Source organism: Carassius gibelio, chromosome B2, assembly GCF_023724105.1.
Source record: "Carassius gibelio isolate Cgi1373 ecotype wild population from Czech Republic chromosome B2, carGib1.2-hapl.c, whole genome shotgun sequence".
Taxonomy (NCBI): Eukaryota; Metazoa; Chordata; class Actinopteri; order Cypriniformes; family Cyprinidae; genus Carassius; species Carassius gibelio.
Window position 1 is genome coordinate 31,762,286 of NC_068397.1, and position 15,949 is coordinate 31,778,234.

Genomic DNA, 15,949 nt, shown 5'->3' on the forward strand with positions numbered 1-15,949 from the left:
TGTGCTTTGTGCATGTTGCTTAGTAGGTTATGGATGGACTCGGAGTTGTTGTCAAACCAGTCTTGATGTTTTTTGCTCTTATAGCTGATTGTTTGGACTGCTGCTTCATGAAGGGCTGTAGAAATAGAGGTCCACTGTTCTGTGGCATTACCATCCCTCAGGAGGAGTTCTAGCTCCCCTAGTTTCTCAGCCAGGGAGCGACGAAACTCATTCCTTGCAGTGGTATCTTCCAGGCGGACACAGTCTAGTCGCCTCCTACTAGATCCACATTTTCGCATGGGGGGGGCGCACTTTAATGAGGACCTTGGTCATGATCATGCGATGATCTGTCCAGCACTCCGCACCTCTCATGGCCCGGGTTATGAGAACGTCTCTTGCTGGAAGATGGTGTTGGTTATGGTCAGGTTGTGCTCAGAGCAGAGGGTAAGTGACCTCATGCCATTTGAGTTGGCCTGACCAATCCCATGCCTGCCAAGTACTCCTTTCCGCATCCCACTGTTCTTCCCAACACGGGCAGTGAAGTCTCCAAGCAGGAGGATCTTGTTGTTCTTGGGGATCTGGTGGAGAGCCTCATCCACTGTTTGGTAAAAAGAGTCTTTAGACTCACTGTCAGACGGTAGAGTTGGAGCATACACACTTAGAAGTGTGGCATAGCGGTTCTTCACCAGGGGGATACGGAGGGTCATCACTCTTTCACTGATGCCCACAGGAGTTTCAGTGAGTCTTGGCAGTCTTCTTTCTTAATTGCCAGTCCCACACCATGCAGATGTCTCCTGGACTCCTATAGCAGGTCTGAAAGACCCCACAGAACAACAGCGCTGGTTACAGCCGAGCCGCACCGCTATGATATTGACATTGCTGCCCTGAGTGAAACAAGGCTCCTTGATGAGGGGTCTCTAACAGAGGAGGACATGGGCTACACCTTCTACTGGAAAGGCTATCCCACAGGTGGACAACATCTGCAAGGTCAGATGCTTCTCACACACACACACACACACAGACAATCTAAGACTGCACCTTCTGAGGATGATTCAGTCGTTACAATGAGTGTACTTTCTCAATTAATGGATCAACAGAGAGAATTTTACAGAGAGATGCTTCATCAACAACAAGACAACTTCAAGAGCTTTGTTCAGTTGGTAGTAGATGGAACAAACAAAAGATTGGATGGAGTGATCAGAGATGTTCAAGATATAAAAACTAGTTTGGAATTCACACAACATAAAGTGGATGGATTGATGACTGGTTATAAGGATGTTGAAATAAAAATAAAGCAGTTTGAAAAGGATATTGTCAAGTCAAAGGAGGAACTAGACGGATTCTTTGTCAAACTGGATTATGTGGAAAATCAGATGAAGAGGACAAACATCATTGTGGATGGGATCTCTGATGAAAAAGATGAAAGCTGGATGAAATCAGAGGTGAAAGTTCGTGATATCCTTTCAAGTAAATTGGGGCTAGATGACTCCGAAATGGAAATCGAGCGAGCTCACAGGATCGGACAGTATCAAGAAGGGGGTAAGCCCAGAAAAGTTGTTGTTAAACTTCTACGTTTGAAAGATAAACAGACTATCATGTCATCAGCCAAGAGGTTAAAAGGCACAAACATTTTTATAAATGAAGACTTTTCTGAGGCTCTTCAGTTGAGAAGGAGGGAACTCCTTCCAAAATTAAGAGCTGCCCGGGACAGAGGTGAAAGAGCCTTCCTGAAATATGACAAGTTAGTCATCTTGTCCAGAACTGGAAATACTCAAACATAATTGCAATGCATTTTTAGAATGATTGTGTAATTATTATCTTACATTTTTGTTTGCTGTTTTGTTAGGAAGCAAGACAAGTTTATGGCATCTCTTTTAACAAAATTGTCAAAGAAAGGATTAATTATTGCACATTTAAATATATGTAGCCTCAAGAACAAAATTCATGAGGTGATGAGAATATGCACTGAAGATAATATTCAAGTTTTAGCATTGTCAGAAACACATTTAGATATGGCTATGAGTAATTCTGAGCTTATGATTAATGGTTTTAAATTGTATAGGAAAGACCGGGATAAATATGGTGGTGGAGTAGCCTTTTATATTAGAGAACATTTTGGTGTGTTGTTAAGGGAAGACTTAATGAACAGTTATATTGAAGACATATGGGTAGAGATTTCTGTTCCACACTGTAAACCAATTTTAGCTGGTTGTTGTTATCGGCCTCCTAGTGCTAATGTGCAGTATTTGGATAGAATATGTGAAAGTATGAACAGGGTCACAGATGAAAATAAGGCCATATTTTTATTGGGTGATTTTAATATTGATTGGATGGCTAAAAACTGCTCATTAACAAAAAAGTTAAAATCTATGGCTGATACTTGTAATCTCACACAAATGATTATCCAACCAACAAGAATTGTTATGAAGGCAAACAAGGTTAGTACTTCTAGCTGCATTGACCTTATATTTACCAATGTCCAGGAATTGTGTTCAAAGGCAGTATCAGTGGCAGTTGGCTGTAGTGATCACAATTTGATCGCATTAACTAAAAAGACAAAAATTCCCAAATCAGGAGCCAGGATTTTATTATCTAGGTCATATAAAAGATTCAATCAAGATCTGTTTATTAATGAAGTTCAGAGTGTGCAGTGGACTGAAGTGTGTCAAGAAAAAGATGTTAATAAAGCCTTAAATATTTTTATGGATATAATAAATAAGATAATTGATAAATACGCCCCACTTAGAAAAAGATCTGTAAAAACTAAAAATGCTCCTTGGCTCGATGATGAGCTGAAGTGCTTAATGCTGCAAAGAGACAAGGCAAAGGAGGTAGTACAGAAATTAGGAAGTGACTACAATAAAAAATTCTATTGTAAGTTAAGAAATAGGGTTTCTAAATTAAATCATATTAAAAAAAGGGAATATTATAAGCAAAAAATTAGGTCTGCAGCTGGTGATTCCAAGAAAATATGGAAAACACTGAATGAAATAATGTGTAGGAAGACAAATAATTATCAAGGGTGTGTGGAAAATGAAGGTCAGTTTATTACTAAACCATTAGAGATAGCTAATTATTTTAACACCTTTTTTAACGATAAGGTGAACAATTTAAGATCTAGCATGTATGGCAATGATGTTCAATCAGCCTGTAGTCCTATTTCTAAAATAATGAAAAATAAATTATGCAGTTTTAATTTTAGGTCTGTTGATCAAACTACTGTAGAAGAGATGTTGCTTTCAATTCCAGATGATAAACCTTGTGGAGCTGATCAGTTAGATGGAAAATTGCTAAAAATGGTAGCTAGACAGCTTTCTCAACCGATCTGTCATATTTATAATAGGTGTTTGATTGGTGGCAAATATCCAAATCTTTGGAAAGAATCTAAAATTATTCCATTACTTAAAAAGGGAAAAACAGACTTTTTAGGTTCTAATTGCAGACCAATTAGCATACTTCCAATTTTGAGTAAGCTTTTAGAGAAGATTACCTTCAAGCAAATTTTACAATATTTTAGTACAAATGGATTACTTGCCAATGCTCAACATGCCTATCGACCAGGACACTCCACAAGTACTGCTCTTATACATATGACAGATGAATGGTTAGCATGTCTAGATAATAAGAAACTGGTTGGTGCTGTTTTAATTGATTTTACAGCAGCCTTTGATGTCATTGACCATGATATTCTTATGGCTAAACTAAAATGTTATGGTTTTTCATTGACAGCCCTTAATTGGATGGGAAGCTATCTTTCTAATAGAAAACAGAGAGTGTTTTATAATGGATCTTTTTCAGATGCTAAAAATACTTATTGTGGTGTTCCACAAGGAAGTTGCTTAGGTCCTTTATTGTTTTCTATTTTTATAAATGATTTACCATATGTTGTTAATAATGCTAATATAGTTATGTATGCAGATGACTCTACAATGTTTTCTGCAGCACATTCTTCAGCTGAACTAAAGAAAAATTTGAGTGATGAGCTTTTAACAATTTCTAAATGGGTTCAAATTAACAAATTAATTTTAAATATAGAAAAAACTAAATGCATAATTTTTAGCCAAAAATACAATATTTCTAGGGCTGCAGATTTGAATTTATTTATTGATGGGACGCCAGTGGAACAAGTAACAGATGTTACTTTGTTGGGCGTGATACTTGACAATACATTGTCCTGGTCCAAACATATAGATCATATAGTAAGCAGCATGGGTAAAGGTATAGCAGTAGCCAGGAAATGTTCTGCATTTATTTCGTCTTTGGTTTTAAAAGATGTGGTGCAGTCAATAGTTTTATCGCATCTTGAGTACTGCCCTATAATATGGTCAAGTGCATCAGAAAAGCACTTAAAAAAACTTCAGATTGTTCAGAATAGAGCAGCTAGGTTGGTGCTCCATTATCAATTTCAGGCCAGTGTTGCTGATATGCATAGAAAATTATCATGGCTTTTAGTGAAGGACAAATTACATTTACGAGTGTTGGTATATTTTTATAAGGTAATCAAGTATCACACACCATGTTTTTTCTTTGAAAAGCTTGTATATGTTGGTTTTAGACACGATCATAAAACACGTCAAGTGAGTAAGTCTCAACTGTTTTTACCATGTCCACAATCAAATTTGCTGAAAAAGACTGTATTTTATCGTGGCTCTGCTGCTTGGAATGTTGTTCCTATAAATATACGTAAAAGTAATTCAACACATGTGTTTAAAAGAAATTGTGTAAACATGTTGTTAAAGGTATAGACGTACTTCTGCTTGTGCTTCTACTATTAATATGTATGGGTATAGTTTTGTGATGTGACTGGATTAGCAATTGTATTTTTGTTATTATTTTATTTGTTTGAATGATTTTTTTGTATTGTGCAACTCTGTGGACCCCAGGAAGATTAGCAACCACTTTGTGGAAGCTGATGGGGATCCAAATTAACAATAAACAATAAACAATAAACACATACTCACACACTCTCTCTCTCTCACTCTCTTTCACACACACACACACACACACACTCTCTCTCTCTCTCTCTCTCACTCTTTCACACACACAAACACACACTGATGAACTGCTCTGGTTCGGTGTTTTTTCTTCTGCTCTCCAAATTCTCCAGTTACTCCTTCAACTTCATCATCATCATCATCATTCTGAAATAACATGACCTGTGGATGCGGAAGCACTGTGTGTGTGTGTGTGTGTTACTCACAATGATTTTTCCTTCTTCATTTCTCAGGTGAGGTCTCAGTGTGTTCAACACAAACAGTAAGAGCTGAACTGGTTTGACCTTTCACCTGTTCACCAGCATCACGCTGAGCTCGTATGAGCATGAAGAAGGTTTACTGCAGGAGCGCTCCTGTTCCTGTCTGAAGGCAGTTTGTGAACCTGATTTTTAACGATTAGTTCGTTTGACTCAGATGTGATTCATTATTTAAACGAGTCTGTAATGAACTCCAGTGTCATATTAACAGAGTTATTCTGGGACTGCGATGCTTCATCTCTCTGGAGACTCTAACTTTAACTGTCTTCTCACACATATCTACCACATCCATGAGTCACCAGCATCCTCTCAGAAGATCTCACAGTATTCATCATAAAACTGTCCACCTGTTAGATCTGGAAACTAGTCACATGGAACAGAATTATATGATTTAATAATAATAATTAAATAAAAAAAAATTAACTGTAATCTTTTCCAAATGATGTGAAACACTGTGTAATTAAATCACAGCTACTTACAGATTGAATTGATTTCTTTCATTCTGCTGCTTTACACACTTCAGAATGATCAACAGTGAAACATCACTCGAATTTTAGAATTCAATCATTAGAAAAATAATCCAATTGTAATCAGTTACATTAATAAAGCAATTGTCTACTTATTACATTTTAAATAGGGTAACTTGTAATGTGTGACTTATTATATTTCTAAAGTAACCTTCCCATAAAATGTATTTTGTCTGAGGTTTAGCATCTGATTATTATTAGCTGAACTCAAAGTTCAACAACGCTTCTTTATCTTGTGCTTAAGTGGAATCCTTTAAAATCTGAAGATTTCAGTGGCCTTCTAAAACCGGATCGGTCTGAAAACTAGCACCAGCAGAACTAACAAAAGCAGCTGTGAGTTCAGAAAGTGAGATGAGTTCAGTGTTTAACGCCTGAGACACTTCAAATACAGATCTGTTCAGTCCTCAGAGATCGGGACTCAGTCTTTCAGTGTTTGGGTGATTTATGTGTTTGCTCTGAGGAGGATTGTAGCTCATAATCACGAGTCATGAAACAAGGAATGATTGTGAAACTAGTCTTACGAAGCACTCTCTTTATAAAGCTTTAAGAGCAAATATAAACCATTCTCACAATGCTGCGTTTCATAACTTACAGCAGAATGCCAGTGAAGTCAAATAAATCATCAATTAAGATTCTTCTGAAACATCTGAAGCTCTCGAAACATGGATCTCCTGTGATTTATAGCCTCTCCTTCAGAGATCACACACTCTCTTTCTCTCTCACACACACACACGTTTGTTTTTGTGTAAAGTGTGTTCATCCCATAGGTGTAATGGTTTTTATTCTGTAGAAACTGTATATTCTATGGCCCTTCACCAACCCTACACCTAACCCTAACCCTCACAGGAAACTTTGTGCATTTTTACTTTCTCAAAAAAACTCATTCTGTATGATTTATAAGTGTTTTGAAAAATGGGGACATGGGTTATGTCCTCATAAGTCACCCTCTCCTTGTAATACCTGTGTCATACCCATGTCATTATACAGAGTTGTGTCCTGATATGATACAAAAACATGCCCACTCTCACACTCTCAAACACACACACACACACACGTACTGGATCCGGGTGACTGCAGTGACCCTCTGATCTGGATACAGACTGGATCTGGTGGCTACGGTGACCTCGGAACAAGAGAGAAACAGACAAATATTAGCGTAGATGCCATTCTTCTAATGATGTAGCAAGTACATCGGGTGTTATGGGAAGTGTTCCTGGTTCCGGTTTACCTAATTAATGCAGCCTAAAAATCCTTTAACGGATTTGGATATTAAAAGCATATTAGTATGTTATGTGTAAGCCAGGTTAAAGAGATGGGTCTTTAATCTAGATTTAAACTGCAAGAGTGTGTCTGCCTCCCGAACAATGTTAGGTAGATTATTCCAGAGTTTAGGCGCCAAATAGGAAAAGGATCTGCCGCCCGCAGTTGATTTTGTGTTCTAGTTATTATCAAATTGCAAAATGGATTATAATGTAAAAGGAGCTCATTCAAATACTGAGGTGCTAAACCATTCAGGGCTTTATAAGTAATAAGCAATATTTTAAAATCTATACGATGTTTGATAGGGAGCCAGTGCAGTGTTGACAGGACCGGGCTAATATGGTCATACTTCCTGGTTCTAGAAAGAACAGATGACGTAGAATTGACAGAGCAGCAATCAAGTTTTAGACAGGGTTCTAGGTTATTACATGCAGAGTTTTTAGGTCCTATAATTAACACCTATGTTTTTTCAGAATTTAGCAGTAAGAAATTACTCGTCATCCAGTTTTTTATATCGACTATGCATTCCATTAGTTTTTCAAATTGGTGTGTTTCACTGGGCCGCAAAGAAAAATAGAGCTGAGTATCATCAGCATAACAGTGAAAGCTAACACCATGTTTCCTGATGATATCTCCCAAGGGTAACATATAAAGCGTGAAGAGTAGGGGCCCTAGTACTGAGCCTTGAGGTACTCCATACTGCACTTGTGATCGATATGATACATCTTCATTCACTGCTACGAACTGATGGCGGTCATATAAGTACGATTTAAACCATGCTAATGCACTTCCACTGATGCCAACAAAGTGTTCAAGTCTATGCAAAAGAATGCTGTGGTCAATTGTGTCAAACGCAGCACTAAGATCCAATAAAACTAATAGAGAGATACACCCACGATCAGATGATAAGAGCAGATCATTTGTAACTCTAAGGAGAGCAGTCTCAGTACTATGATACGGTCTAAATCCTGACTGGAAATCCTCATATAAACCATTTTTCTCTAAGAAGGAATATAAATGTGAGGATACCACCTTTTCTAGTATCTTCGACCGAAAAGGGAGATTCAAGATTGGTCTATAATTAACTAGTTTTTTGGGGTCAAGCTGTGGTTTTTTGATGAGAGGCTTAATAACAGCCAGTTTGAAGGTTTTGGGGACATATCCTAATGACAATGAGGAATTAATAATAGTCAGAAGAGGATCTATGACTTCTGGAAGCACCTCTTTTAAGAGCTTAGATGGTATAGGGTCTAACATACATGTTGTTGGTTTAGATGATTTAACAAGTTTATACAATTCTTCCTCTCCTATAGTAGAGAATGAGTGGAACTGTTCCTCAGGGGGTCTATAATGAAATAACAGACGACACACACACGGTCTTCACGTCAGTATATTCAGTCGTTCAATTTTAATACAAAGTCAACATATCTACATACATGATCTGAAATCAACAAGCAGAGAAAGTGAAACACTACTGTACTGTATGCAGCACGCGGCCCGCGTTCACTCGTCACACTGGCGTCTCATCAGCTGTTGCTTTTGGTTCGTTTGTGTGCTTTCATCTCCAAAGGAACATTTCATATTGAGAATAACTGATTGATGAGAAACAGAATCATGTCTCAATGTGCTTTCATTCATGAAGAGAGAACACCTGCAGATCAGCGTCTCCTTGACTAGGATGTGCTCGTACTACGATACAGTGATGCCACAGTTAATCAGCTGAGGTTTGGCTGAAGAAAGAAGGGCAGAATAGTGAGAACAAAATATAAACCCAACCCTAAGCCTATTTTTATATTACATGGCGGAAATTAACTTTCATCATTTTTGGACAATAGTGTGATGTAGAAAAGCAAAACTCACAAACCTAGCAGCTTAATTTTGGTGAATCCATGCAATCAAAATAAAATCCGCCTGTAGGAATCTTTTGCCCTCAAGAGAATCATTGGATTCCAGTTAAAATGACAGAATCTCACCTGTGAACATTCACAGAATAACACTAACCGTGACTGTAGCTTAAATCTCTTAAATCTTAAAAATGTGTCCCTGCAGCAGTCATCAGTAGCACAGATATATTTGTAGCAATAGACAACAATACCAGACATCAGTGGAGAGATGATTTATTTAGCTTTCAGGTGAACAATAATTACCCTTATGACTGGTTTTGTGCTCCATGGCCACAAATATTTCAGCCCTCCATCACATTTCAGTCATGATAATATGGTATTACTGTGGTGGTTTTTGTTGGGTTTACCACGGTGAATCACTGTATGGTACGGTCCTGTACACCACAGATCTGTGACGCTGATCTGAGGCTGATGTCGTCTCTCTGGGCTCTTGAAATCTGCGTGTGCTTTAACTCGAGAAATGTGTGTATTGTCTAAGAACACGTGTGTTTTGTTTGCGATGGAGCGATACTTCACGACCGTTTTCGTGAGGTTTGGGCTCCGGAGGGCCGCGGGCCGTCAGCTTCCTCTAGAACAATCAGTGCACAGGAAATATCAAAATATCTGAGAGGGTTACGAAGCACAACACTGTACATCTGAGCCGTGTACAGTCACATTAGCTGGCCAACTACACCACAGCTCACCAATTAGATTTCCATAAAAATCATATAAATAAATAGATCCTTAAAAATTCAAGCATAATATAAATAAACTAAATAAAAAAATCAGGTCGGTTAAATATTTGGACAACAACGATAAGGCTCACTTCACGTCTCAGGTGGAGATCTCAGAACCGGTCGCTTCCTGCGCTACTCCTAAACATCACGGCTGCGCTAAACTAAACATGACGGGAAGAGTTTCGGCGGGTTCGGCTCGGCCGGGTGAGATCTGATCGAGGGAGAATGCAACCATCTCAGAAGATGTTTCTAGTGTTTGATGCATGGCTAGAAATACTGGGGAATGAATCTTGCAATTCCTCTAGAACGTGCATTAATCTATAAACCCAAGAACCGAGGCTCTTCCGTCGTCCCACCATAAAGACACAGCGGAGTACATTATGCCACAGCAGAAAGAAGCAAAAGAACATGATACAGATACAAGATTCAAGCCTCGAAAACTCCCTCGGCCTCCAAACACGGTTTAAGCAGCATATAGTCATGTAGAGACACACCGAATACAGTATTCACAGAGTTCAGTCCGTCTCGTGCACAGCTCCCGAGGATCAGGAAAGAGATGAGATCACGTGTGCTGATGTCCGGCGTTGGTGCAGTTCTGCGGTCGCTCCGTTAGGCACAGAAGGTAAGAGATCTGCTTCCGTTCTGCGGCGTTCGCTCGGGATGGCAACGATGACTCTGGCAGGCACAGACGGGCTCTCGCTCATTCACGCCTGACATTGGCAAAGACAGTTCGAAGAAACTCCCACTGAAGGGTGCAGCAATTATCCAGGCTTTTGATTCAAAGTTTCTTTTTTGTTGTTTTGCTTTAAATAGATTTTGTACATGTAATGTTTTCTTTTCGTTGTGAACAAGATCTTCGTCCAGAGTTTAATATTTCTAAAAAGCTGACCACAACATTAATATCAATATCTGAACACTGAGGTAATAGTTTGCATTGAGAGAACGTCTGCTCTGCGTCGCTGTCCGTGTGTTTGACGTGTCGTGGTTCCTCTGCGGGTGTTTGTGGGGTTGTTGAGACATGGGGAAGGTGGTGGACAGGGTGGTGTTCTTCTTATGTTGCATAGTGATCAAAACTTCCAAGGTACTCCAGAGCGGCTTGATAGCAGAACTGATACTCGTCCTGAGAACAGACAGACAGACGGGAGGGTGTGATCACTTTATAAAATAAATAATAACTAATCAAATTTTTGCTGCACTTTTTCATAGAATATCTTTATTGCAATGATGTCCAGAGTCTGGTACTTTGGGTCTAAGGTTGGAAAATATGATTTACAGAAATCCTGTAGTTTCCTGAAATCTTCCACAGACTCAGAGGTCAGTGATAACAGCGTTTGTCAGTCATGTGATGCGTGTTTTACCTCAGTTTGCACCATCGCTGGCCGCTGGGTGCGCAGCATTTTGACCGTCTGGAAGATGTCCACAGCGCCCTCGTAACGCATCCGCTCCAGGACAATACTGAGGGTGATGAACACACCCGTACGCCCAACACCCGCACTGAGAGAGAGACGAGAACGAGACCAGAATGAGACATGAGATATAAATGAGACCCGACATGACACATGAATAAACTATGAATGAGACAAGAATGAGACATAAATGAGTCAAGAATGAGACCAGAATGAGACATGGGATATAAATGAGACCCAAAGGAGACCCGACATGAGACATGAATAAACTATGAATGAGACAAGAATGAGACATAAGACATGAATGAAATGAGAATAAGAGATATTAATGAGACATGAATGAGATATGGATGAAACATGAATGGGACAAGAATGAGACATAAATGAAACAATAATGAGACCTGAATGAAACAAGAGTGACTGAGACATGAATGAGAAGAATAAATGAGACATAAATGAAACAAGAATGAGACAAGAATGAATGAGACATGAACAAGACATGAGTGATTGAGACATGAGACATTAACGAAAAGAATAAACGAGACATGAATGAGACATAATGAGACATGGATGAGACATGAGACATGAATGAGACAATGAGACAAGAATGAATGAATCATAATGAGACATGGATAAGACATGAATGAGAAGAATGAATGAGATATGAATTAAACATGAAACGAGACATGAATGAGGTGAGAATAAATGGGTCATGAATGAAACAAGAACAAGATATGAATGAGAAAAGAATGAATTAATCATAATGAGACATGGATGAGACAAGAATGAATGGGACATTAAAGAAACGAGTGAGACATAAATTAAAAAATAATGAGACATGAACGAAACAAGAGTGAATGAGACATGAATGAGAAGAATAAATGAGACATGAATGAGAAGAATAAATGCGTCATGAATGAAACAAGAACATGATATGAATGAGACAAGAATGAATGGGACATTAAAGAAACAAGAGTGAGACATAAATAAAAAAATAATGAGACATGAATGAATCAAGAATGAGACAAGAATGAATGAGACATAATGAGACATGGATGAGATAAGAATGAATGAGACATGAACAAGATATGATTGATTGAGACATGAGACATTAACAAAAAGAATAAACGAGACATGAATGAGACATGAGACATGGATGAGACATGAGACATGAATGAATGAGTCATGAGAGCTGGATGAGACAAGAATGAAACAATAACAAGATATGAATGAGACAAGAATGAATGAATCATAATGAGACATGGATGAGACAAGAATGAATGAGACAAGAACGAAACAAGAGTGAGACATAAATAAAAAAATAATGAGACATGAATGAATCAAGAATGAATGAGACATGAACGAAACAAGAGTAAATGAGACATGAATGAGAAGAATAAATGAGACATGAATGAGAAGAATAAATGAGAAATGAATGAGAAGAATAAATGAGACATAAATGAAACAAGAACGAGACATGTATGAGATGAGAATGAATGAATCATAATGAGACAAGAATGAATGAGACATTAAAGAAACAAGAGTGAGACATGAATGAGATGAGAATGAGATAAAAGACACATAATGAGACATATATGAGACAAGAATGAAACAAGAATGAATGAGAAAAGGATAAGACAAGAATGAGAAATGGATCGTGACGCACCTGCAGTGGACTGCGATTGGTCCGTCCTGACCGAACTGCTCCTTGGTTTTATGCACCTGTCCAATGAAATCAATGAAACCCTCCCCTGACTTTGGAACTCCTTGTTCTGGCCAATCAGTGAACTGGAACTGTCTGACGGTTCTGGACTGTCCGTCCTGTGGAGAGAAAGACAATGAATCCGTACATCTCCAGAAGTGAGAAGCGGATCTGCTGGGACATTTGTGTGGTGTTTTTTCATGAAAGATCTCAACATTAAGACTAACAGCTTCACCACATCACACCACGGTAAATGGCTCACCCTGGCGTCGGTGACTTTGAACTCTCTCAGGATGTACTGTGGCATGTTGTATTCTGCCATGGGATCCACTACGAAGTACTGATAGCGTGCGGAGCGCTCGGCTGGCCAGTACTGATGACACTTCTCCTGTGCACACACAAACACACGGAGGTTACACTGCTTCAGTCAGATCCAGACGGTGTGTGTGTTCCTCCAGCCGTCACTCACCCGTCCCATCTCACGCAGTTTGGTCAGCATCACCACGATGGTGGAGTTGTGTTCCCACAGCATGCGCCAGAAGTCCTCCGTGGTCTCCGCTAGCGGCCCCTGCGTCGCAATATACGCCCTCTGCTGCCTGAACACACACCCACACCGGATCAACACCAGCGGAATAACCCGCTGTATAACGTCATTAATCTGGAGCTGGAGTCCAGCGGTGTACCTGTATCCGTCGATGAAGCTGGCGTTGATGTAGTCCGACCCTTCCAGGCCTCTGATTGGCTGCAGACACACGCGGGTGGTTTCGTACGGCATGATGTTCACCAGCCGGTTCTTGAACTTGTTGCAGGGCAGATTAGCGCTGACGAACCTGGAGGTGTGTGCTTTACTGTTGGCCAGACGCTGACAGAACCACAGACACAATCATGTGAAGCACGGCATTAAACTGCTGCAGGTCACACACTGAGTTTAACTAGAACGAACAGAGGTGAACTTTAAAACTGCCCTGGAAACACTTGACCAGGCCTTCATCATTTATTTTGACTACTTTGCAATTTATGTAACATGCAGACTTTTATTCTCAAATAGATGCATGTTTAAATTCATCATAAAAATATGAATTAAAAACACATATACATGACAAACAAACTACATGTGTGAGATCTGTGACCCGTTGAAGCACTGATTATTCTGGCGTGTACCTTGAACTCCAGCTCTACGCCGGTCACGTGTTCTCCGGCCTCCACCTGCGACAGGTTCTGTATGTATGAGAACAGGCTGCGCGCCGCCACCTCTGTGTTCCCGCAGGCCACGGCCTCCAGCAGCGCCTCGTGGATGAAGCCGTACTGATCCTCCGTCTGCACCATGTAGTTCCTCTGCGAGCGCATCAGGGTCACGAGCCCGTACACGTCCACCGTCCGCTCGTGACGGATGCGCTCCAGCATGGCGTCTATCACGATGAAGCAGCCGGTGCGGCCCACTCCAGCACTGACACACACACACACACACACACACACACACATCAAACACCACGCTTTACTCCCTGATCCGTCTGCTCACTAAACCCAACGCTGATATCAAGACAGACACGTTCAGCTGACAGATGTGGACACAACAAAGCACTGTGGGATTACACGGTTAATAACTATAATCCAGATTACAGATGAACACGCATGATGCAGAACATCCGTGAGGAAACACTGCTGGCGCTTGTGTCGTGTGTATTTGTGTGTGTGTGAGTGTGTGTGTGTGTGTGTGTGTGCACATTTGTTTTTGTGAAAAGAGGTCATATTCTATGGCCCTAACCCTAACCCTCACAGGAAACTTTGTGCATTTTTACTTTCTCAAAAAAACTCATTCTGTATGATTTATAAGTGTTTTCAAAAATGGGGACATGGGTTATGTTCTCATAAGTCACCCTCTCCTTGTAATACCTGTGTCATACCCATGACATTATACACACACACACACACACACACACACTCACTCACTCACTCACTCACTCACTCACTCACTCAAATCTTTTCAAAACTTAGGGTTAGGGTTAGGGTTAGGGTTTTAAAAAAATTAAAATCCTGTATAAATATGTATTAAAACACCTTTTACAAACCAACTGCACATATTGTACTGAAAATGGAATCTCTTAAATGCAATTAACAAATCATCAAATATCATTGATTATGAAGTGTCTTTATTATATGTTTGTTTTTATAAAGAAATTGCTTAATCAGGCAAATAAGAGACTATTAACTACTGTTCACTGTTTGTTCGATTACATGTAGTTTGTAACTAACTGCATGTTTTTATCTGTTAATTTTTATTATTTACCCTTATTTACACAGTGCTTTTAATAATACAGATCATGTCAAAGTAGATTTACAGTATCAAACAGGAAAACAGTGTGTCAATAATGTAGAAGGACATTAAGAAACACCAGACCTGAAACACTCAGCACTGACCTGCAGTGGACGATGACGGGGCCGGCGTCCGGCGGGTTACAGGCTTTGACCCTGCGGAGGAAGGCCAGGAATGGAGTGGGATATTCGGGAACGCCGTGGTCAGGCCAAGCGGTGAACTGGAACTGCCGCACCTCTCTCCTCTCGTTACAGCCGCTCTGAAGGGAACAGCATCAGGATCACTTCAGTGTGTGACAATCCCAAACTGGGGTTGGAGGTCATGTCAAGCTTAAAACGTATTCAATTGTAAAGTCTAAAAATTTACATTGAAATTTAGTAAAGTAGATTAAATAATTTATTTGTTAATCTGCATTAGAGGAACCCACTCAGTCACAGGTGTGTTTCTGTGCACTCAAGTCTTCCCCAGATATAACATCACATTTGTATTAATAACTTTCTGATATGAACTGACAGCGGTCATTACCAGTGTTGAACGTAATGCATTACAGATAACCTGATGTACTCAGATTCCAAGTAACTAGTAAAGAATTGCATTACTTTTCAATTTAAAACAAAATATTTTAGTTACTTCTCTTCTTCAGTTCTCAACGGAGGCAGTCACATTTCTCCGCTCTCCTCCCTGCTCCGCTTGTTTTTCTCTTGTCTCGTCTACTGTGTGAGACTCTCTCTGCACTGCTCTCCTAAACTGGAATATGGATTTGATCGACTGGTCTCTCAATGCAACTGACACCATCTTCTGCAGTGGGCAGAGCGGTCAGCATTGACACTGAGACCTTTAATCGCAATATGGATAGCATCACGGAGAAGCTCATGGCTTTGGAAAGGAAA

General features: G+C 39.7%; 1 protein-coding gene and 1 long non-coding RNA gene across 6 annotated transcripts in view; one reads left to right on the forward strand and one right to left on the reverse strand.

Annotated features, from left to right (window-relative positions):
• The first annotated feature begins 284 nt into the window (after positions 1-284).
• On the forward strand, positions 285-5,717 carry LOC127950420 (uncharacterized). The gene is made up of 2 exons (XR_008152464.1): positions 285-966; positions 5,207-5,717. It is a non-coding gene; the product is annotated as an uncharacterized LOC127950420 (long non-coding RNA).
• Positions 5,718-8,396: 2,679 nt separating this feature from the next.
• ptprsb (protein tyrosine phosphatase receptor type Sb) overlaps positions 8,397-15,949 on the reverse strand; it is an 87,267-nt gene continuing 79,714 nt past the window's right edge. For all 5 annotated transcript variants that reach the window (XM_052548395.1, XM_052548396.1, XM_052548392.1 and 2 more), the window contains 8 exons: positions 15,164-15,318; positions 13,907-14,192; positions 13,429-13,607; positions 13,215-13,341; positions 13,008-13,133; positions 12,710-12,864; positions 10,996-11,131; positions 8,397-10,757 (listed from right to left, as the gene is read on the reverse strand). In XM_052548395.1, the coding sequence (XP_052404355.1) occupies positions 10,689-10,757; positions 10,996-11,131; positions 12,710-12,864; positions 13,008-13,133; positions 13,215-13,341; positions 13,429-13,607; positions 13,907-14,192; positions 15,164-15,318 (1,233 nt within the window). In that variant the 3' untranslated portion in view covers positions 8,397-10,688. The remainder of the gene's footprint in view (positions 10,758-10,995; positions 11,132-12,709; positions 12,865-13,007; positions 13,134-13,214; positions 13,342-13,428; positions 13,608-13,906; positions 14,193-15,163; positions 15,319-15,949) is intronic.